Genomic DNA, 23,533 nt, shown 5'->3' with positions numbered 1-23,533 from the left:
CCATCTTAGCCGTAGGACACAGGGGAGAAGCCAACTAGCCCCAAGAGGTTCCTGGGGAAATCAGCCCGCTCACAGTGAGTGGATTTTTGTCATCCCTAACTGAGGCCTGAGGCCTTTCAAGTCCCCCGTGGTCCAGGCAAAGGGTGCAGGGTGCAGGCCATCCCTAACACTCCTTGACAGGGCACACAAAGACTCATGTCCTCTAGACGTGGATCTGCAGGGGCCAACCCCACCTCTTCCTGCGGCCCCAATCCTCTTTGAGGAACTGCCTCTTCCTCATGTCCTAAAGGAGGCAAAGCACCATCCACAAAGGGACCTTGAGAGCAGAAATCTGAAGCTCCAAGGAGAGGGGTGAGGAGTTCCGATGGGAGACAGAAATAGGCCCCTGAGCACCATCACCATGGCTGGCTGCCCGGGCAGCTGCTTGGCATGCAGATGGTCCCGGGCTGAATGCCTGGCAGCTCCGCTTGAAGGATGAGGCTGCTGGTGAGGCCTCGAGAAGCTTGGGGGTGGGGGCGCCTGCCAGCTGGAGGACAGAAGGCAGAGTGAGCCCCAGAGTGAGCCTGGCAAGGGAGGGCTGGCAGCGGGCCTCTGCTTCCTGAGGGAGGGGCTCTGGAACGCTGGATTCTTTGCTCTCTGGGGTGAATGGCCCTAGCAGGCAACAGGACAAAGACTGCCCCGAGGCATTCTCCTGGGTATCCGGGGACAGCAACAGGTGGCCATTTCTGCCCCCCTGCCCGCACCCCCACCCCCTGCTGCTGCTGCTGCTGCCTACAAAAGCAGTTGCTCTAAAACAAAGGGCCACACTCAACAATGCCCTGCCTCTCACAGGGACCACAGGAGGCCCTGCCAAGCAGGGCAATGTGTTGGGTCAGCCAGCAGGAGTTAACTGAAAGCTCCAACGGTGTGTGTGTGTGTGTGTGTGTGTGTGTGTGTGTGTGTGTGTGTGTGTGTGTGTGTGAGAGAGAGAGAGAGAGAGAGAGAGAGAGAGAGAGAGAGAGAGATAAAGATGGGGGGAAGGACCTCTGCCTGTTCCCCCTTGTTCACTGCGCCCCCAACACACACAGAGACCTCTCTCCATGGCGCTCCTTCTCTGAGGAGAGAGGGATGCCAGGACCTGTTGGAGAGCCAGGGAGGGGTGTCAGTTGGGGGCGGGATTCCTGGAAGCCACCCCAGCTAAGGTCCTAACAGGCAAGAGGTGGGACATGGATGGGGGGGGTGTCTCCTGAGCAACAACAAATGTCAAGGTGGCAGGACCCCCTCACCAACCCTAGTTCATCCACAGCTGCAAGCTGTCTGCGTGTCTGTATGTCCCCCCCCCCAATTCTTTCCAACCGTCCCAGCTACATCTCTGCCCCCCCCCCAGCCTTATTTGCAGGCAGAAAGAGCAGGGGGGAGGGAATTTCTTGTTGTGTGATTTGACTATGCTAATCATGCTGCTATGCTCCCCCTCCCTTGTGCTGGGGATCCTGCACTGCCACCCAATCCCCCTGGAAAAAACTCCAGCAGGGCTGCAAGATGAGCCCCTTCAGAGGCACAGCCAGCCGGCAGAGTCCAAAGGAAAGCTCACTCACCCATGGAAGCAGGGTCTGCCTTCTCTCCATGGGGACGGCCTGACATCTGGCTGACGTTCAGCCCTCCACAGGTGGAAGCCCTTAGGCCAAAGAGAAGCGGATCCACACTGCCTGAGCTAGATGCAAACCATGTCCCAGAACAATGGGGGGAGGGAAGCAAAATTCCAGCTGAAAATATACAATAGCCACCATTAACATCATATTTATTGTTATTTAGTTGCTCAGTAAAACATATACAGATATATACAATATGCATGAATACAGAAGAGTGCACTTTACATATTAAAAAAGAAAGAAAATAACACTCACTTTTCATGAGTTTTTGTCACAGTCTTCCAACCAAGCATTGAGAAATGAATTTAAACAGAAGTCCCAGGGAAAGGAGGGCAGATTACAGATTGCCCCCCACATCTATATCTTACATGTGCAATAACGTTTGTTGGACAGAGTCTGCTAAGATTAGAGAAAAAGATCTTTCCCAAGGATTCACTTCAGTACGAAGAAACCCTGCCCCCCCACCCCTGACCCATTTTCCCGCCGCTTACCTTGCTCAAGAAATTGGGTTTCTAAGCTGCAACAGACTTGATATAACTGGCATTTGGAGTCCCAGTAAATGAGTCCGTCTCGGACCACAGTTGAGATGGCTTTCCTGCCATTTCTAGTTCTGAGTCAGATACCACGTTGGGAGAACCCCCTTTCCCCACTGGAGAGGCCACCCTGCTGATGAATAGTCCGGCATCCCCTGCCTTTTGGAAACCTTCTGCTGAAGAGGAAGGGGAGGGGAGGTTGCTGTTGGCAAACAATCCCCCTGAAGTCAGGGCCAACTTGGACCAAGACTATGGAGATGTTCAGATGGCTGGCTTCAGCAGATATCTGAACATCAAGGACAGCCATGGCCAGGGGAAGGGGGGGCGTTCTGCCGTCCCCGAGTGCTGGGCTCCCCAGCAGAGTCCCCCTGGAGCATGGATGGCCTATTCTCAAAACTCCAAAGCAAGCCTGTGGAAGCCCAGCAGGGGCTCTGAGGACAGGCCAGGACTTCAGCACTCGGTGCCATTTCAGGTGGCCAGATGGTAGGTCAGCCAAACTGACAGTGGAACAGGAAAGCATGTGCTAAGATGAGCCTGTGAGTGAGTTTGTGTTTGTTTTGCTAGAAAAGTTATTTGCCACCCATGAAAACCTTTCAATGGGACCAGTTGGTTATGTAGCTTCATTGAGGTTTTCATCTAGTTGCATGTTTGTTTCTCGTTTAAAACCTCAGACCTGGTTGTTTTCCTCCCAAAGAGTTCAATTTGTTGGCTTTTTAAATGAAGAAATGCATTGTTTTTTCTTTTATGACCAAAGGAAAGGACTCTGTTCACCAAGGCTGACTGGAACCAGCAGGATGCCTGACACCAGGGGGTCTTGAGGTGCTCAACAGAGGAGGATCCTTCCAGTTGCACCGCTGACTGAGTCCCTGCAAGCAGAGAGGGACTCGGTGCCAACTCTGGGAAAGCCTAGCCTCTCTGCTGGCAGCAAGACACACGTTTGGCTTCTGCGGGAGAAAAGGACACAGGCCACGTTAGATTGCCTGAAGGAAAGTTCATGGGATTCTGAGCAGATGTCCAGTCCCCTCCGTGGGGGTCTGGAGTTTTAAAAGGAAGAGAAGAAAAGACGGCCCTGCTCAGGGCTGACCACCAGAAGGAAGCCCAGCAAGACGGCTGCTCGGGACCAAGTCCTGTATGCGCTATTCGGGAAGCAGCTGGGGAGGCTCTCTCTGTTGCAAGAGGCAAGACAGAGATCCTGGGAGCCAAGCCACAATTCCGCAGCTGTTATTCCGCCACCTTCACCACTCTGGAAAATCAGAATGGCTTGGGACTGCAGTGGTGGAAGGGGATACTGTCCGGCCAAGCCCTGGTTCAAGTCTAGGGCAGGGGCAGGGCCTGGACAGCCGTGCTATCCGCAGGGAACAGTGATTTAGGCTCCTACCAAGAATGCGTCTTGCATCATTCCTGATGCTCTCTTCAGGCTCATTTGGAACTCTGGAAGGGACCCGGGGAACGTAGGGCACCCTTCTCTGCTGCTCCTGTGGCCACAAATGCAAGGCTGGCCTCACCCTGAATGCCCCTCCTGAACATGGCCCGTGGAAATGAGCAGCAGTTGAACCCACAGTGCCCCCCGGGGGGGGGAGCCCAGGGCTCCAGCTCCACCCCATCCAGGAGGCCTTTTGCACGAGGGGCAGGGCGGGGGGGGGCAGCAGGCGGGGGGTCCAAACAGAGCCTCTCAGCGCAAAGGGCTTAACTCCAACAGAAAGACCCCCAGGAGGCAGGAATGGAGGGACCCCGCTTCAACCCAACGCCACCCGCGGAGCAGACCCCCCCCCCACCCCACCCTCAGGTCATCTTGTTTTCAACAACAGATTGGCAGAGCTGTCGGTCAAAGGGCACAAGCCTCAGCAGAGCTTCCCCCCCCCAGCCCCTCCCACCCAAAGCACTCGGCTGGTTTTGGGGAAGGAACATTTGTGACACAGGAGAAACGATGCAGCTGGCCTTGGCAACCTCTGTGGAGGCCCTTCGTTCTCCACAGGCACGGGCCTTGGGGTGGGGGGAGGAGTAGGCACTGTATCCTGGGCAGAGCACCAATGGACAGGCGGGCAGCTGGCACAAAAGCTCCTGCTTGGCCTTGGGCTCCACAGCGGGGGGGGGACCACCCACCTGGGAGGGAGGGCATGGAGCAACCCCCCTCCCCCACCTGAGCCTGCTTCGATGGCAGGAAAGATCTGAGCAGAGGGGGTGTCCCTGCTGGAGCAAGGTAGGCAGGGTGGCCGAATGCAGACAGGGAGTGCTCCATCTTGGACTTCATGGGCACCTTTTTGGGACTTCCATTTTTAACAGCATGGACTAGCAGGGCGGGAGGGGGGAGGTAAAAGAGAAAGGACCTTGTTTCTTATTGCAATTTGTGCCCCTTGCCTGTGCAACAGAAACCGAAAAGGCCTTGAGGAACAGCCAATGTCCTGGGATGGCTGGGATGGGAGCAGACCTCTCGAGCAAGAGCCCAACTCACGCACTTATGCAGGCTGCAGTGCCCCACTCGGTCTTTCAGCCAGAGGCGAGTGTTGAGTTCCCCTCACTTCTTGCGCATGAGGTGCCCAACTCGGATCCGGACAACAGCCATCCCACCCCACGTGCACCATTTCCCGCCAGGCGACCTGCGATGTGTGGTGGGTCCGACTGTGCCCCTCCAGGGCTCTTTCGGGCCAGAAGAATTGTGTGTAGGGTCCAGGGGCTCAGGCCCCTTCTCACCCTATCCGGTTCCACCCTGCCCACCCCATCCAAATCTGCGCAGCCCAGAAGGGAGCAGGAGTTCCCGCTTGCCTTTGGGGGCAGAAGGGCAGAATTGCCTGAAGCAGCCTGAAGCAGACAATGGGAGCTGCAAATGGACCTTGCTCACAGGAGAAGGGTCAGCACTGGGAACAGACCGGGTGAGCTTGAGTTTAAATTAATCCTTTCCAGTCTCTTTGCCGCTAAGCAGGTACCAACCTAGAAAAATAGTCCAACTAGCATGTGCGGCCCGTTAAACAGAAAGAGAAATGAAACATAAATCCCGTCTTTCTTCTTCCTCCTCGTCTTCAAGTCAGGGCAGCAACAAAAGTTCCAAATCTGTTGGAGATGTCCGAGTGCAGGGATCGCCACGTTGGCACCGCAGTCCGCCCCTTTGCCTCGCCCATGTCCTCCGTGCAGTGAACCGAAAGGCACTGCAAGTGGCTGCCTGTCTGTGCCGTGGCCGAGGTCTTGCTGGAGGGGAGGTCGTGGGCTGCAAGGGGGAGGGGAGGACAGAGAGGTGAGCCACACAGAGACACCCCACAGAGGCAGGCCACCCTCTGTCCCCCTCGGGCAGTTTCTGGGCTCAGGCCACAGTCTGGAAGGCCCCCCTCCCTCCTCCCCCCACAGAGCAGACCCGGAGACATTGGCTGGCAACCTGGGTTATATTTAAAATGTTTCTGAGCTGCCTTCCTCTCTAGCGGAAGTCCAGGCAGTTAACAAGGCAGATGAAGCATTAGGAGAACACCAGAAAAACAACAAAGCTAAAACCAGCTATAACAACCTCAGGTCCATTCCGCACGACTTCAATGTAGCAAATATTCATTGCAATGTGTGTGTGTCTGTGTGTGTGTGTGTGAGTGTTTTAACTTTTCTTAAAGGGAAAGGGGCTTTCCCAGAGCATGATAACAAGCGCTGTTCGTTTGACGGACAGCCAGGGGCGGGACAAAGCACAGGAAAAATCGCTTCCTGTCTAGCGATTTTTGCAAGACCGGAAACCTGTGGGAAACGAATGATACGCTACTGGATTCCACTAAAAAAGCAGTTATGCGTAACGCCAAGATTGCACTTTTAAAAAGAGCGTTTCCACTTTGCGGGACCAATTGGCAACATTGGTCCTTGTGCCGAAACACCCTCAGTTTAGAAGCTCCAATCTTCACGCGAAATCAGTCAACGTGTGGTTATAAATCAAAGGGTCTTCACCTGCTGCTTCCTGAAGATGGCGCCTCACTGGGGAATGGGCTTTCCCCCAGAAGGCCCTGTTTTGTGGCCCCACAGATGAGCTGCTTGGACCGGTGGGACAGTCCAGAGGGCCCCTCCCTGCAATCTTAATTCCCGGGCAGGAACCCGGGCAGAGTGAAGACAGCCCTTCTGGTAACCCAGTCTCACGCCACAAAGGCTTCAGAGGGCCAAACCAGCACCTGGAATGGGGCTCAGGTGGTGAACCTGCGGTGGGGTCATAGCCTGACAGTCTGCTTCTGACAGCTGAGGCCAGCCCCCAGCAGAGCACATGACAACAGTTCAGACAAGATATAACCGAGGCACGGACCACTGGGGCTGGACCAGGAATGGATGCGGTTGACGCCCCAGCTGGAGCTGGCCAAAGCACTTTGGACTGCAGCGGCCGCCTGGTTTTCTGAGGCTTTTGCGGGGTCCAATGGCACCTCCAAGCTACGGCCCAGGCCTTCTACAGGGGCAGAAGCACATCCAAGACAGGGGCGATCTGAAGCCCCTCTCTATTGGACCTCCGGCCCTTCCTCTGGAGGAAGGGAGCCACATGGGCTCCTGGGGCATGGCTGCTGGTTCCCCACCACCACCTGACCCTCCAGGGCTCCATAGAGACTGAAGCGTTATGGAGATTAATAACAGAAAGACAATCACAGAAGCAAGCAGCCTTTATGCAGCTCGCTCCTGCCTCGCCTTGTGTCCCTGGAAGCATCCAGGGAGCGGGGGGGGGGGGGGGGTTGTGACTCCCTGGCACACTTGCCCACAATCCCTCTGTGAGATGCACTTGCACGCTCCACAACAGTCGTATCTGGAGGCAGGAAATTCAGAACGAGGCTCTGTGGAAGAGGCACATTCTGCTCTGGCTGTCACAAGCTGGGGTGCTTTCTGGCTGACGGGGGTGTCAGCATGGATGCACTTCTGCTTTCCCCACCCCGCCAGCCAAGTCTGCCCCTGGCTTGTCAGAGTCTTTCTACTCCCTGTCACTGGCAAAAATGAGCCCAGTAGCAGAATGGGGCGGGGGGGACAGGGGCAAGAAGACACAGGTCTTGTGGTTTACCCTTGAAACCAAAGGCCGATCAGAAGACAGAAGCTATGCCCGGGCCCAGTGCCAAAGTCTGAATTTGGTGGACTGGGTGGCTATCAAAGGACAGAACACGGCCTCCCAGTCAAAGTAGCCCTGCACCAAGAAAAGGGATGAGCACAAACTATGCAAATGCCACAACAGTTCTTACTTGGCATAAGTCACACTGTTTGAAGGGGGTAAACATGTAAAATCTCCAGATATTTTGAAGCTGCGGCAGGGGGGAAAAGAGGAATGTTTCAGGGGGGACAGAACTTTTGAAAAAATTGAAATATATGTGATATTTACTTGCCTAAGTTTGCTTATATGGCTTTAGTAAGAGATTAATCACTTTATAACCATACATTAAGCTGTACTACTTGACAAATAAGAGTATAAAATTTTCTCTAAGAAAAATTGCAAGTATTCCCCATACATTTCAAACTACTGCACCCTGTAGCAATAAAAGACATCTATCACTAATTTTTATCATCTGAGAGGTAAGAAAAATAAACATTGAAAAGTCTGATGTACACCAAAGGAAGCATGGTATTTGAAGAGAAGCCTTCCCCCAAACAGAACGGGGGGGGGGGGGGGGGCTTCCATCATGTTCAGATACCAGACTAAAAGTTCAACTCTTCAATGAATTATCATTACACACAATACAGTATATTAAAGGTTATAAAATTAATTCACATTTAAACCAGGAAAAAATTATTGAACATGCTGCCTATGTTTACATAGTATGAGGGGTTCTCCCCCCCCCCCACTCCAGGGCTCTGTAAATTTCCCAGTTTTATTCACTGAAAAAAGGGTACTCCGACTTTTCCATGCGATCCATGTGATTATGAAATTAAGCTTTTTTACTCATTCTCAAAGAGAGAATATTTTGTAAGAGGGGGTTCCCCCAGCACTCTTCCAAATTTTCCATTGGAAAAAAATGACAAAAGTCCCCCGGAAAAAGCAGCAGCAACAACACATGCTGCCTTAGGTTGCAGGGTCAGAGCCCCAAAAACGGATACCCTGAAAATCTTGCTGGCCTGGAAGGGGCTGTGGGACTCGAACCCAGCTCTTCCGCTGCAGATCAGCGGGGACCCCCTTGTGCTGCATCCTCCTCTGTTATAGAATCATAGAATCATAGAATCATAGAGTTGGAAGGGGCCATACAGGCCATCTAGTCCAACCCCCTGCTCAACGCAGGATTAGCCCTAAGCATCCTAAAGCATCCAAGAAAAGTGTGTATCCAACCTTTGCTTGAAGACTTCCAGTGAGGGGGCACTCACCACCTCCTTAGGCAGCCTATTCCACTGCTGAACGACTCTGACTGAGAAAAACTTTTTCCTGATATCTAGCCTATATCGTTGTACTTGAAGTTTAAACCCATTACTGCGTGTCCTTTCCTCTGCAGCCAGCAGAAACAGCATCCTGCCCTCCTCCAAGTGACAACCTTTCAAATACTTAAAGAGGGCTATCATGTCCCCTCTCAACCTCCTTTTCTCCAGGCTGAACATTCCCAAGTCCCTCAACCTATCTTCATAGGGCTTGGTCCCTTGGCCCCAGATCATCTTCGTCGCTCTCCTCTGTACCCTTTCAATTTTATCGATGTCCTTCTTGAAGTGAGGCCTCCAGAACTGCACACAGTACTCCAGGTGTGGTCTGACCAGTGCCGTATACAATGGGACTATGACATCTTGTGATTTTGATGTGATGCCTCTGTTGATACAGCCCAAAATGGCATTTGCCTTTTTTACCGCTGCATCACACTGCCTGCTCATGTTTAGTTTACAATCCACAAGTACCCCAAGGTCTCGTTCACACACAGTGCTACCTAGAAGCGTATCCCCCATCCAGTAGGCATGCTTTTCATTTTTCTGACCCAGATGCAGAACTTTACACTTATCTTTATTAAATTGCATCTTGTTCTCATTTGCCCATTTTTCCATTGTGTTCAGATCTCGTTGAACTCTGTCTCTATCTTCCGGAGTATTTGCCAGTCCTCCCAATTTGGTGTCATCTGCAAACTTGATGAGTAGTCCCTCCACCCCCTCATCTAGATCATTAATAAATATGTTAAAAAGTACCGGGCCGAGCACCGAACCCTGAGGTACCCCGCTACTCACCTCTCTCCAGTCTGATGAAACACCATTGACAACAACTCTTTGAATGCGGTTCTCTAACCAATTCCCTATCCACCTAACGATCTGAAAATCCAGATTGCAGTCCTTCAACTTATCCATCAGAACATCATGGGGAACCTTGTCAAAAGCTTTACTAAAATCCAAGTAAATGACATCAACCAAATTTCCCCGATCCAGCAAACCTGTTACTTGGTCAAAAAAGGAAACTAGGTTGGTCTGGCAGGACCTGTTGGAGACAAATCCATGCTGACTTCCTTGGATCACCAAATTGTCCTCCAGATGTTTGCAGATCGCTCCCTTTAATATCTGCTCCATTATCTTCCCCACAACAGAGGTCAGACTCACTGGTCTGTAGTTTCCCGGGTCATCCTTCCTCCCTTTTTTGAAGATCGGAATAACGTTTGCTCTTTTCCAGTCCTCCGGGACATCTCCAGTCCTTAAAGAGGTTCCGAAGATGATGGACAAGGGCTGTGAAAGTTCTCTGGAAAGTTCTTTGAGTACTCTCGGGTGCATTTCATCTGGACCAGGGGATTTGAACTCATCCAGTGCAGCTAAATGCCTCTCGACAACCTCTCTATCCATGTTAACCTGCCACCCAGACACTATCCTTTGGCTACAGCCATCTCTAGATGTGCCTAAACACTTTGACCTGTGGGGAAAAACAGATGTAAAATAGGCACTAAGCCTTTCTGCTTTCTCTGCATCTTTCGTTAGAGTTTGTCCATCCGCACCCAACAGCGGGCCTATTGCCTCCTTTACTTTACGTTTGCTCCTCACGTAACTGAAAAATCTTTTCTTGTTACAATGGGCTTCCCTGGCCAATCTTAGCTCACTCTCAGCTTTGGCCTTTATCCACCAGCTGCCTCTTGCCGTCTGAGCGCAACGTTTGCATCCTGCGATCCTTCTCCAGCCTCACCAAGAAACAAAGTAATTCAGCCAAATCAAATAAATAGAGAGCCCTGTGAAGTAGGTAAGGCTCTGAATGGCCAGCAGAGTGGACGGCTTGACCTGGGCTTGGGGAGACCCAAATGCCTGGCTGCTCTCTGATTAGCACCCATGCCCCCAACCACTTCCGGACAGGAAAACAGCGCAGCGGGAAATAAAGTGTTTATGCCTCTTCTTCTTCCCTCTCAGATCCCGTTCTCGCTCCTTATGTGCACCCATCTCCATCTGAGCCTCTGTGAGGCCACAAGGGAGGAACAACTCACAGCACGTGGCTATGCCTCGACCTTCAGAGGGAAGGACCAAACCTGGGGAGAGAACCCTGCAGAAGAGCAGTCTCAGGGTGTCACGAGGGAGGGAAGGGCGACCTCCCCACATCTCCACACGCGCACATGGCCCGGCCCACGCAGAGCAGGAGAGACAGTGCCTGGCAACAGGAAGACCTCCCTGCCTGGCAGGTGCCACTGACCAGAGAAGGCAGGAGTCATGCTCCACCTCAGGCTCCTGCTCCTGCTGAGGTCCCGCTCGCGGGTTAAGCAGGGGAATTCTAGGGGTCATCCCCCATCAGCTGGATGCCACACTTCTTCACAGAATGGGTCAGTTTCTCAGCCCCTAGCCCCACACCCTAAGGTCCTCCCCCACAGACTGCATGCTCCCTCCCCTCCCCCCCCCCCGGGACACCCTGCAGTTCCCTTTTCCAGCGGCCATCAGAGTGGAGGCTGCCCCCTCTCTCCAGCAACATTCCCATGCACAGGCAACCGGGGCAAGCAGCCTCCTCCTGCCCAGGCTCTTCCCAGCCAGAGGGGCCCAGCAGGCCAGGACCACCCCTGGAACCAACAGCTCCGGGCAAAATGGGAGACCACACAGGTTGGGCTGCGTTAGGCAGGCCCCTACCTGGCTAGAGACTAACCAGAAGCCCCACAAGGCGCCGTCCAGGAAGGTGGCCAAACAGGCTCAGGTCCCACGGCACAAAGAAAGGCAAGAGACACGCAATAGCACGGGAAGGGACTTCCAGCCTCTCCAGTCTTTCCACCACAGCCGGGCCCAGGGAGAGGCACACAGGAAGGGCAGCCTCAACAGGAGGGCCCAGCTCCCAGCCTGGAAACACAAGCCAGCCTTGGTTCAGGATATGATCCAGGGCCAGCTTGGTGTACTGGTTAGGAGTGCCGACTTCTAATATGGCAAAAGAGGTTTGATTCCCCACTCCTCCTCCAAATGCAACCAGCTGGGTGACCTTGGGCTCCCCACGGCTCTGATAAAGCTGTTCTGACCGAGCAGGAATATCAAGGCTCTCTCAGCCTCACCTACCTCACAGGGTGTCTATTGGGAGAGGAAAGGGAAGGTGAACGTAAGCCACTTTGTGACTCCTTCAGGTAGGGAAAAGCGGCACATAAGAACCAACTCTTCTTCTTCTTCTTAATCTCAGGGCTCTCTCAGCCTCACCTCCCTCTCAGGGTGTATGTTGTGGGGAGAGGAAAGGCGACTGTAAGCTGCTTTGAGACTCGGGAAGAGAAAAGCGGCATATAAGAACTATTTATTTTATTTTATTATTAATTCGACTTATAGCCCGCCACTCGCACAAGGCTCATGGCGGGTCACAATGATAAAACCCCCATAAAAACCCCTAATACAATAAAATCTCCTAAAAAGCCCAACAACCCAATCTAACCCAGTCAATCCAAACTAACTTCTTCTTCAGTCTCTCTCAGGGCTCAGGGCTCTCTGAGCCTCCCCTCCCTCACAGGGTGTCTGTTGTGGGGAGAGGAAGGGGAGGCAAATGGAAGCCACTTTGAGGCTACTTTGGATGGAGAAAAGTGACATATAAGAACCAACTCTTCTTCTTCTTCTTCTTCTTCTTCTTCTTCTTCTTCTTCTTCTTCTTCTTCTTCTTCTTCTTCTTCTTCTTCTTCTTCTTCTTCAGTAATCTCAGGGCTCTCTCAGCCTCCCCTCCCTCACAAGGCGTCTGTTGTGGGGAGAGGAAAGGGAAGGTGACTGTAAGCTGTTTTGAGCCTCCTTCAGGTGGAGAAAAGTGGCACATAAGAACCAATTCCTCTTCTTCATTTGAGTATGCTTCTGCTGTGCACAAAGGGTCAGAAGGGCTTTCCCCCCCTCACCACCCAGGATGATTGTGGGCTAAAAACTGGCCAGTCACAACGGCCCTAGTTGGATACGCTCATTAGCTAATCGCAAAATAAATTCCACTGAATAGCTCAGGAAAGAAAGTATTGATTTGGAACCGTTAATGCAATTATTCACAGATAAAAACTGGCGTGGAGACTCTTGAATATGCAAAGAGAATCTATTTCAAACACACACAGTTTGCAAAACAGCGCCGACCGAGTAAGAAGCCAGCCAAGCAAGTCTTCACTTCTGTGTGTGTGGCGGGGGGGGGGGGGGGGTTGTGTGTGGGGGGTGGCACTTTGCTGGCTGGAAGACAAACTTGAAGGTTACTCTGCCCATCTTGCCAGTTCCACAGTCGAGACACACAGCTGTTTTGGAGCAATGCGAGCAAAGCCAAAACAAAGGGTGGATTGCACCATCTATGTCCCTGCACACAACCATAAACACATGCAACTGTTCTGCTAAATATCTGGGCCACTTTTCTCCATTAATGACTTTGAGAAGTGCTTCTGCCATCCTTACCAGAGGAACACCAACTTTGTCCCTCTGGCACAAGGGCCCAGAACCACTGTGCACATCCGTGGCTGGGAAATGGGCCAAGAAGCGCCCTTCCTCCCACTTGGTGTGCAGACTTGCTCCCTTGGGCGTTGGGGGGGGGATTTACACAGCTGAGGGCCCTGTTACATTACATTAGGTCACAAAGAAAAGAATCAACAAAACAGAAATGCCAGGAGAAGCCCCACCACCGCTGCTTCCACCGCAGCTGCCAAAGGCCCAAACGACTCCCAGAGCAAACACACTGCTTCAGAGAAAGAGGGCATTTTTCTTCTCCCTCTTGACTCTGAAGTTAAAGATAGAGTCTGAATTAAGGGCACGAAACTGTAAGCGATAGGCTGTGTGAAGACCAAATCATGCCCTTCCCCATAAGGGCACCCACGGATGCCAGCCGACCCAGCTCTCCTGTCCATGACCTCCCTCACCTCTGGCACCCCCCAAGCAATGGCTCTGCAGAGGCCTGCCACCGAGAAAGGGAGAGCTGCCATCTCTCCTGCACAGGCGCAGCAGGATGCATGCCATGCTCCCAGCAGAAGGCCAGACTTCTGAGGCAGCAAAAGGGTAGGTAGAAAAGATGCCAAGGAGCTAATGGCACTTTTTAAAAAGGGGCGTCCTGCTGGAATCAACTTTTGCGGCTTTTGCTCAGCCGAGGCACACCCCACAGAGCTCCTGGGAAAGCCCTCAGTTCAGGGGGGGGGGAGGTCCCAGACCAGGACTATGTGTACCCATCCAAGCCAAACTGGCACTCTCAGGGCCTTGCAGAGGTCACACGCCCAGGAAAAAAGGATCCAGACAACCAGCTCCTTCTGACTTCCCTAGTTTGGACCCACTGCAATTTGTAAGTCCTTGCCTCAGGGAGGGCTTGTTTGTTTCTTTATTTATTATCTTTAAACCGCTGCTGCAGAGCGGTAAGAATAAAGGAGTAAGGGCAAGTGGGGAGGAGTTAGGGCGGGCCGTGTCCGGGATAAAAACTCGGAGGGGCGAATCAGGAGCCGCTTTGCGAGTGGCACTTGAGGGCCAAGTGGCCAGTGGGGAGCCCCACAAAGCACGGTTCCCCATTAGCTACTTGGCCCGTCCTCCGAGGAGCGCTCAGGGGAGTCCATCAGGAGCCCTCGCGGAGGTCCTGCCGCAAGTCTCAGCTGGGAGGGGGGGTGGGGGCCCGGGGGTCGCGGCCGGGGGCGTGGGGGTGGCTGCCGCCCTTCTGCCGGCTCCGGGAGCGGCCTCGCCGTGATGAGGCCGCTCCCGGGGCTGGCAGAAGCCTCCGGGTCGCTGCTGGGGGGTGGGGGTGGGCGCCAGCCTTCTGCCGTCCCTGGGAGCGCACTTGCCGTTGCGAGCCTGCTCCCAGGGATGACAGAAGCCTCCGGGTCACTGCCGGGGGGTGGGGGTGGCTGCTTCCCATCTGCTGGCCCCGGGAGTGGCCTCGCCACCTCACAGGCGTGGAGACTCTGTGCCTCGGGCCGCCAAAACGCCCCCGGTCGCGGCCAGGTGGCTCTGCCACCCCATCCCATCCTCCGCCGGGCGAAGGCTTCCCTACGGAAGGGGGGGCCTAGCGCCCATTTTATTCCTTATTAAAATGGGCTTTAATTCTAGTATATATATATATATATTTATATACCACCCTCCCCTGAGGCAAACAACAGGGAAACAATACAGGCAACTCAGTTGCAGTGGTCCAGCCAGCAGGGCCCTTGTCTTCCAAGGAGTGGGCACGGCTGACTGGCCAGCTGCAGTTGAACATCAGCATCCCAGGCCACTGCAGGCATCTGAGCACTCAGCCAAGGCAGGAGGGAGGGCCTCAACCCCACCTGACCAGCAGAACCCCCACAGTCTAGGACAGGATGGGCTGAGAAAGGCACTGTGCCAAGACACCAAATAGCCTTCCCCCGCCTCACCCTCTAGCAGCAGTCTTCCAAAGGAAGGAAGCCTCGGGTGAACCAAGAGGGAGAAGAGAAGAAAGCCCTTCCTTTTCCTGTCTCGCTGACAAGGCAAACAAAGCGGGACTCCCGTCCATCCCTACAAATCTTCAGGGACTGAAGCCTTCCAGGATCCCCCTCCCCTCTGGAGACCCTGGTTTTCTCAAAACCCCTCAATACAGCCTGTCCTTGCCCACTGTGGGCCGGAGGCAGGCCGGAGGGCCAAAGAGCTGTGCCAAAGTAAACCACAAGGCCTGGCCGCCTTTCTCTCTGCCTGAAGTGCGGGGGGGGGGGGGCGGGCCTTCTTCCGCAGAGTCTTGACCTTGGCCCCTTCTGCCATTTGGCAGCCTGCAGCAACCAACCAGGCCACAGCCTTGAGCCCCCCAGGCCATCCCCTGCTGAGGGGCAATCAGAACCATCTGAGTTCTTCCAACCAGGTGGATGCCTAGCCCTTCACAAAACCAGCCCCTCCCTCCTTTCCTCTGCAGCCCTTGCCAGGAAACAAAGAGCTGCCCAGGAGTCACTCCAGGAGGGCAGCTTTTTGAAATGAAAAAGAAGCATTGCTGGCCTGCCTGCCTGCCTGCCTGCCTATCACTGTCTCAAACAGAGAAAAGCAGAACCTTTCCAAGGCAATCGGTACAATAAATTTTATATATTGATAATTTTTTAAGGACCAACCAAAACGGTTTCTAGATATACTCCATTTTCACAATTTTTCTTCAGTGGTTGATTCCTAAATACAAAATGTATAAATTAATAAAATTAAATTTAGGTTTTAACAATGCAGTAAAGAATTACTCCCACATACCTCCATAACCTGTTTGTAGTATCACATCTTACCTTATACTCTTATCAAGCAATTTTTATGTATATAAATAGGCCACAGGCTCTGTGAAGTATTGTGGGGAATGCCAGTCAAAAAACATTCCCAATAGTTTAGGGCTACCATCCAATTGCCTTAGAAAGGTTCTGCTTTTCTCTGTTTATGTTTTGAACCTATCACTGACTCAAAGCAGAATAGTAACAACAACAACAACAACAACAACAACAACAGATTATGATGATGGACGACAATGCTACTCTTATGTTCCACCCTTACAGCAGGAACACAACACAATACTTTGAAACCAACTCCTAGATGACACCGTTACCCCAAGCCCCATCACTCTCTCTCTCAAACCAGACCGATTCAGGCCAGTCATGAAAGAGGTCCAATTTACACGGGTGTCGTCAGGTGGCTGCTAACTCATTCCTCAGGAGGGCTGCTTGCAAGGCAGGAGGAGTGCAGCAACCTCTTTGTCAGAACCCAAAGCAGGCTCCCTGTCCTCAGACGAGTGCCGGGAAGCAGAGGCAAAAGTCCCAAGTTGCAAAGGGCAGCTCCGTGTAAAGCTTATATCACAATAGCGCAATCAATGAGCCTGTGGCTGCAGGGGTCAGCATGCCGGGTGGTGCCGGGTCCAAACAAGGGGCCACTATTCCTACCAGATACCCTCTCAGCCTCATCTCTAACCTGGAGAAACAGATTAGTAGTAGTAGTAGTAGTAGTAGTAGTAGTAGTAGTAGTAGTAGTAGTAGTAGTTGTTGTTGTTGTTGTTGTTAGATTTCTAACCCGCCGCTCCCCTGAGGCTCGCAGTGGGTAACAACATGTAAAAACCCCATAAAACGGTTAGGGATACCGCATATCAAAAATCATGCAAGAGGACCTATTTCCCACCCGGCTTCTTCAAACACTATGAAAAATCTCATTTGAAATACTATTCCAGCTGTGCTAATTGCTAGTAGCTGGGAATATTCCTAATCCTCCAACACCAAAAGAGGACAAAACAATAATGATCTCTGTTCTTATTTCCCTCCCTCCTTGAGAGCTCTGGGGACATTTTCATCAGTTTTTTCATCAGGACATCTGGTAACCCGGTAAGATCAGTTAGCTGTCCAAGCAAGGGAAAGGCCCAGTTTAGCTCTGGGAGGCCCTGGGCAGAGTTTGCCTCCACTGGATTTCAAGGGGCGCCATTTCCTCACCTGAGGAGACCGCTTAGGACGAGCACCCCACATGGCAGACGGGCTCGGCCCATTTTGCAGCAGCTGGAATTAATTAGGCGCACGTTTCTCTGAAATGTGATGCAGAACAGAAGAATGCAAGGGTGGCATTTGTCGTTCCTCTCTCTTTGGAAACCCTCCAACTTGAGAGCAGCTATGAGCACACCTGGCAGGCTGACCACACCACCATCTTGGTGGCACAGGCCGTGGCCTTCACCGTGCTCCCGCACCCCCAGACCACGACATCCTGCACTGCACAGAACCTCAGAACGGCTGCATGAACAGACCAGAGAGCTGGTTGGAGGGGAGGAGTCCAGCAGGCAACAACTGGCCGCAGGGAATAATTTGGCCCATGGTTTGCAACACTCTGCTCCACACATATTAACTCTTCAAGTTAATACAGTTCAGCCCTCATCTTCAATGCAGCCCACAGGTATGTCAACACCCACATCAGCTGCAAAGGGCCCAGTGAGCACGGAAATCTTTGCTAGGAAAGAAGTGGATGGAACTGGTCCTGCAAACTTGGAGCAGATATACCTACTAGACCGTGGTCAAATGTGGCACCCCCTTCCCCCCCCCCATTGTGAATGTCCTGCATTCTGCAGGGGATTGTATTAGATGACCCTGGATGTCCCTTCCAATTCTATGATTGTTGTAAACAGAGAATCTGCATTCTAGGGATGCCCATGGGCAGGGGGGGTGGGGCTGGAGATATCCCAGAATTATAGCTCATCTTCAGGTAGAAACGGCTGCTTTAAGCCGATACCAGCTCTTTCAACATTGCTAAGGGGAATGTCTACATCACCTCCTTCAGAGTAAAAGGGAGACATAAAGTGGCAAAAGCAGAGCTGGTTTGTACAGAAGTACTGCATGAAGTCAAGCCACAGAGGGCTTCTACAGCCTGCCATCTGACTGCGTCTGTCCATAACATCCTGCCTGCTCTATAGCAATTCACCTCCCACAGCAAGTTGCAAGATCAATCTCCCCAGGAGCCACAAGCTCAAAAGCTGCTGGCTGGGACTGAGCAGAGGGCTTCCTCCCAGCCCATTCTAGCAGATGATCCTCATGTGTGCCCCACTGGCCCTCCCCTCTAAGACACCCCCACCCGGTCTGGAGACTACTGGGCAGGTAATAGAATCATAGAATCATAGAATCATAGAATCATAGAGTTGGAAGGGGCCATACAGGCCATCTAGTCCAACCCCCTGCTCAACGCAGGATTAGCCCTAAGCATCCTAAAGCATCCAAGAAAAGTGTATATCCAACCTTTGCTTGAAGACTTCCAGTGAGGGGGAGCTCACCACCTCCTTAGGCAGCCTATTCCACTGCTGAACTACTCTGACTGTGAACAATTTTTTCCTGATATCTAGCCTATATCGTTGTACTTGAAGTTTAAACCCATTACTGCGTGTCCTCTCCTCTGCAGCCAGCAGAAACAGCATCCTGCCCTCCTCCAAGTGACAACCTTTCAAATACTTAAAGAGGGCTATCATGTCCCCTCTCAACCTCCTTTTCTCCAGGCTGAACATTCCCAAGTCCCTCAACCTATCTTCATAGGGCTTGGTCCCTTGGCCCCAGATCATCTTCGTCACTCTCCTCTGTACCCTTTCAATTTTATCTACGTCCTTCTTGAAGTGAGGCCTCCAGAACTGCACACAGTACTCCAGGTGTGGTCTGACCAGTGCCGTATACAATGGAACTATGACATCTTGTGATTTTGATGTGATGCCCCTGTTGATACAGCCCAAAATAGCCTTTGCCTTTTTTACCGCTGCATCACACTGCCTGCTCATGTTTAGTTTACAATCCACAAGTACCCCAAGGTCTCGTTCACACACAGTGTTACCTAGAAGCGTATCCCCCATCCAGTAGGCATGCTTTTCATTTTTCTGACCCAGATGCAGAACTTTACATTTATCTTTATTAAATTGCATCTTGTTCTCATTTGCCCATTTTTCCATTGTGTTCAGATCTCGTTGAACTCTGTCTCTATCTTCCGGAGTATTTGCCAGTCCTCCCAATTTGGTGTCATCTGCAAACTTGATGAGTAGTCCCTCCACCCCCTCATCTAGATCATTAATAAATATGTTAAAAAGTACCGGGCCGAGCACCGAGCCCTGAGGTACCTCGCTACTCACCTCTCTCCAGTCTGATGAAACACCATTGACAACAACTCTTTGAGTGCGGTTCTCTAACCAATTCCCTATCCACCTAACGATCTGAAAATCCAGATTGCAGTCCTTCAACTTATCCATCAGAACATCATGGGGAACCTTGTCAAAAGCTTTACTAAAATCCAAGTAAATGACATCAACCGAATTTCCCCAATCCAGCAAACCTGTTACTTGGTCAAAAAAAGAAACTAGGTTGGTCTGGCAGGACCTGTTGGAGACAAATCCATGCTGACTTCCTTGGATCACCAAATTGTCCTCCAGATGTTTGCAGATCGCTCCCTTTAATATCTGCTCCATTATCTTCCCCACAACAGAAGTCAGACTCACTGGTCTGTAGTTTCCTGGGTCATCCTTCCTCCCTTTTTTGAAGATCGGAATAACGTTTGCTCTTTTCCAGTCCTCCGGGACATCTCCAGTCCTTAAAGAGGTTCTGAAGATGATGGACGAGGGCTGTGCAAGTTCTCTGGAAAGTTCTTTGAGTACTCTCGGGTGCATTTCATCTGGACCAGGGGATTTGAACTCATCCAGTGCAGCTAAATGCCTCTCGACAACCTCTCTATCCATGTTAACCTGCCACCCAGACACTATCCTTTGGCTACAGCCATCTCTAGATGTGCCTAAACACTTTGACCTGTGGGAAAAAACTGATGTAAAATAGGCACCAAGCCTTTCTGCTTTCTCTGCATCTTTCGTTAGAGTTTGTCCATCTGCACCCAACAGTGGGCCTATTGCCTCCTTGACTTTACATTTGCTCCTCACATAACTGAAAAATCTTTTCTTGTTACAATGGGCTTCTCTGGCCAATCTTAGCTCACTCTCAGCTTTGGCCTTTCTGATGATTGATCTACAGTGCCTAGTAACCTGTAGGTACTCTTCTTTAGAGCTCTGTCCTTCCTTCCATTTCCTGAACATTTTCCTTTTCTTTCTTAGTTCCTCTTGAAGTTCTCTGTTCATCCAAATAGGCTTCTTAGAGCTCCTGCAGTGTTTACGTATTTCTGGAATAGTCATTGATTGAGCATGCAATAGCTCTTGTTTGAGTAGCGCCCACCCTTCACATGCTCCCTTCCCTTCCAGCATTCCCATGCATGGTATGACACTCATCATGTCTCTGAGTTTATTAAAGTTTGCCCTACGAAAATCCAACATCCGCGTCTGGCTACAAGCTTCCTTGGCTCCCCATCTCAAAAGGAATTCTATGAGGACATGGTCACTTCCCCCTAGGGTCCCCACCTCCTTCACCTCATCCACCAACTCTTGCCTGTTGGTCAGTATTAAGTCCAGTATGGCTGAACCTCTTGTGGGTTCATCTACCATTTGATAAATGAAATTGTCAGCCAGGCAGGTCAGAAACTTGCATGACTGAGGACGCTTCGCAGAGTTAGTTTCCCATAGCCGGAGGCTGCTAATTTGTTACTTATATTTTTATTTTGTTTGATACTGTTAATGTTGATGTCTTGTTGGTTTTTAAATTACTGTTAATTTTAGCCTATCTTGAGCTATGCTGAGAGGGTGGGATAGAAGTTTAATATATAGTAATAATAATAATAAAGGATATTTTCCACACTGTAGCAAGCAAACCTGCAGAGGTCCTGCCTTCTCACAGAGGTCCTACCAGGGAGCAAAGAGAGCGAACTCATACAACAGCCATGGAATACATGCCAAACAGCAAGGAGGGCCAGGCGGCAGGCGAGAAAGGCCCTTTGCCACCAGGGCTCTCCTCTGCAGCTGGAAGAAGGCGACAGTCTTTCCTTTCCACAACTGGAGCGGGGGAAGGGAGACTGCCAAAGCCAAAATGCACACACAGACACACACACACACACCGCTTTAGGTTAGAATCTAAATACAATAAATCTAAATAAATAAATAAATAAAATAAAAAAGTAATTCCTGTAATTGCAGATCAAATGCCTTTCAATAGATTCACACAACTTTTAACTGAACAGACTGCAAAAAAAGGGCCCATTTAGGTGTAAATGCTAAACGGTAGCAATCCCTTTCAACACGAAAGTGCATTTCCCTCCCAGTTTGCTTTGGGGAATGAAAGACCAAGCAGGTTACATACAAAGTCTTTCTTAAGGTTACAGACTGATTTCTCTTACGGAACTCTCTCTATTGGCAATTAAAAATCTTATTTAAAATTCCTGTCAAATAACTATATCACCAGTCGCAGATTAAGTTCTTTCTTAAGGCCCCCAATTTTTTTTATTTTAATTTGTTATTTGATTACCATATCGCCACTCTTGGCCAGGCCAGCTCATGGTGGTTTACATTAAAACATTTTTAAAATCCCCTACAATACACTTAAAAACAACTTACAATACAATCACAGCAACTTAATGTGGCAAACAGTTACCCCACTTCATCGAACCCCGTTCCCAGTTTTAATGCCCAAACGCTGACCTCCAGCGATAATTGCCTAGGATGAAAAAGAAGGGGGGGCGATCTTATTATCCCAGTCTCAGCCCAGCCTCAATCAAATGCCTGGCAGAAGAGACTTATCAAAGTTTTATTTCCTTCCGACCAAAAGATCAGATTTCGCACTGATTCGCGGCCCTCTAACTTCTCAGGCAGCCTGTACACAATACTGAAACTCAAGTGTCGCAAACATCATGTGCAAATGCCAGGGAACAACACAAAAAAACTGGCGGTTCTGATTAAGCGAGAACCTGTCCCACTGGCAGGCTCTGGATGCTTTCACCCGGGCTTCAAAAAGCACCCAACTGCTTGTAATTACACAGCAAAGGCAATTTTAAAAGCACAGTTAAATCAAGTGGCTCCTCTGGCTTTTTCATCCAATTCACAATAAGACAAACTCAAGGCAATATCTTTAGCATCTCTGGTTAAAACCTTTACCATGATATTGAATTATATATAAGGATACGACTGCTATTTAAGGAACAAAAAAAGAATTATTGACATGACGCTTAAAACATGACCTGTTTTCCACTCTGATCCAGAAAAACTTTCAGAACACATCTAGATGTTGCCCTTTTTAAGGCAGCCTTTAAAAAACTTTGCAGACAGAATTTCTGCTGCTAGGGCCCAATTAGTGCTGTTAGAAGGCATAACCAAGTCCTTCACACAAACCATACAAGCCCCGGCAGGGTTCTTCAAGGAGCTCTGATTACAAGGATGTCAGCTTGGCCCTGTTAAACCTACAGTCCTCCTCACGCTTCCTTGAGGGCATGTCCTACTGAAAATAGGTGAGTTTAGGATTAGGGAGACAGGGTTTGCCAGTCATCGAGCAAACTTTTACTCACCTGTCGATTATCTCATCGCCTCGGCTATTAAGTTCCTCTCAATATGAATGAAAGTAACTGGTTCTTCCACTACACAAGGCCAAAATAACATTCATCTAACCCACAAAAACAATAACTACAATTATTGGGAGGGGGGAGAATGGTACAAACCATATGGAACAGACTCCATATAAACTAATTTCTTCTACACATTCTTAGTCTAGGTCCTATCAACAAACCACAATACAACAAAATTTATCTATATATTTATCTATAAATCTCTTATGCCTACGAGCCCCTAAGTAAGTCCTACACCAAAAACAAGTGGAAAGGATGTGCCATGCATACAAATCCTTGTAGTTGGTCTTTAAATGGGGAGGGGGACCGCACTCTTTTCCAGCCCCAAACGCTGTGCATTAATTTTTACAACCCCGTAAAACACTCACCTACCATGTCATTCCTAAATGCATTGTAAATGGCGAGGTCCACATAACTTGGTACCATATAAAATGTAAAATTCACAATAAATGACAAAGCTCAGAACTAAATTTCACTTATCTTTTGAAAGCAGAAGAGCATATGATTAGAGGCAATTGGCTAATTTCTTTCTTCCTCCCCCCCCAATTTAGGATACATGCAGTAAAAAAAACCAACAAAAAAACTGATTGTTAAAATTAATGATTGTCACTCCAGATAGCAAGAAGTCCACATAGCCTAAGATTTCAGAGGACTCTGATGATCACTGGCACAATCTCTAGATTGACTTCCCTTCGAAAGACATTGGACTGGTACGCCTCAAAAGCCAAGCTCAAGAAACACAGGAGCCACTTTGTGGCGGCAGAAACCCAAACCCCAGTTCCAGCTGCTCCTCTTAGACTAGAGTAGAAAACTCCCAAAGATATTTTATTACTTACTGACACCAGCTCTAGAAGCCCTCCCCCTCCACCAGAAAACACACCACTCAAGCAGCCCCCCATAACCTTAGAGGGATCCCCACCTAGCCACGCCAAGATTCGGCAAGTCAGGAGGCCTTCTGGCCACCTGTGCCAATCCCGGAGTGGACCTAGTCTACACAAACCCTTCTCACCTACCATCCAAGGGCTCTCAAGTCCATCACGAATCAAAGCAGAACCTAAGAAAAAGCCTTTGTTGTCTTAAACCATTAAAACATTTAAATAACCCACCAGAGATCCTTTTCACTTGAGTGAAAGGGCCAGCCCTGGCCACAAAAGCAAAGCACAGGGTTTCATGACCCAC

General features: G+C 50.5%; 1 protein-coding gene across 1 annotated transcript in view; it reads right to left on the bottom strand.

Annotated features, from left to right (window-relative positions):
* Window positions 1-1,760: 1,760 nt before the first annotated feature.
* MN1 (MN1 proto-oncogene, transcriptional regulator) overlaps window positions 1,761-23,533 on the bottom strand; it is a 30,367-nt gene continuing 8,594 nt past the window's right edge. Inside the window, exon 2 of the mRNA XM_077307243.1 lies at window positions 1,761-5,363. Within this exon, the coding sequence (XP_077163358.1) occupies window positions 5,179-5,363 (185 nt within the window). The 3' untranslated portion in view covers window positions 1,761-5,178. The remainder of the gene's footprint in view (window positions 5,364-23,533) is intronic.

This window comes from Paroedura picta, chromosome 13 (assembly GCF_049243985.1).
Source record: "Paroedura picta isolate Pp20150507F chromosome 13, Ppicta_v3.0, whole genome shotgun sequence".
Lineage (NCBI taxonomy): Eukaryota > Metazoa > Chordata > Lepidosauria > Squamata > Gekkonidae > Paroedura > Paroedura picta.
Note: the sequence above shows the minus strand (reverse complement) of the source record. Positions and strands in the feature narration are given on the sequence as shown.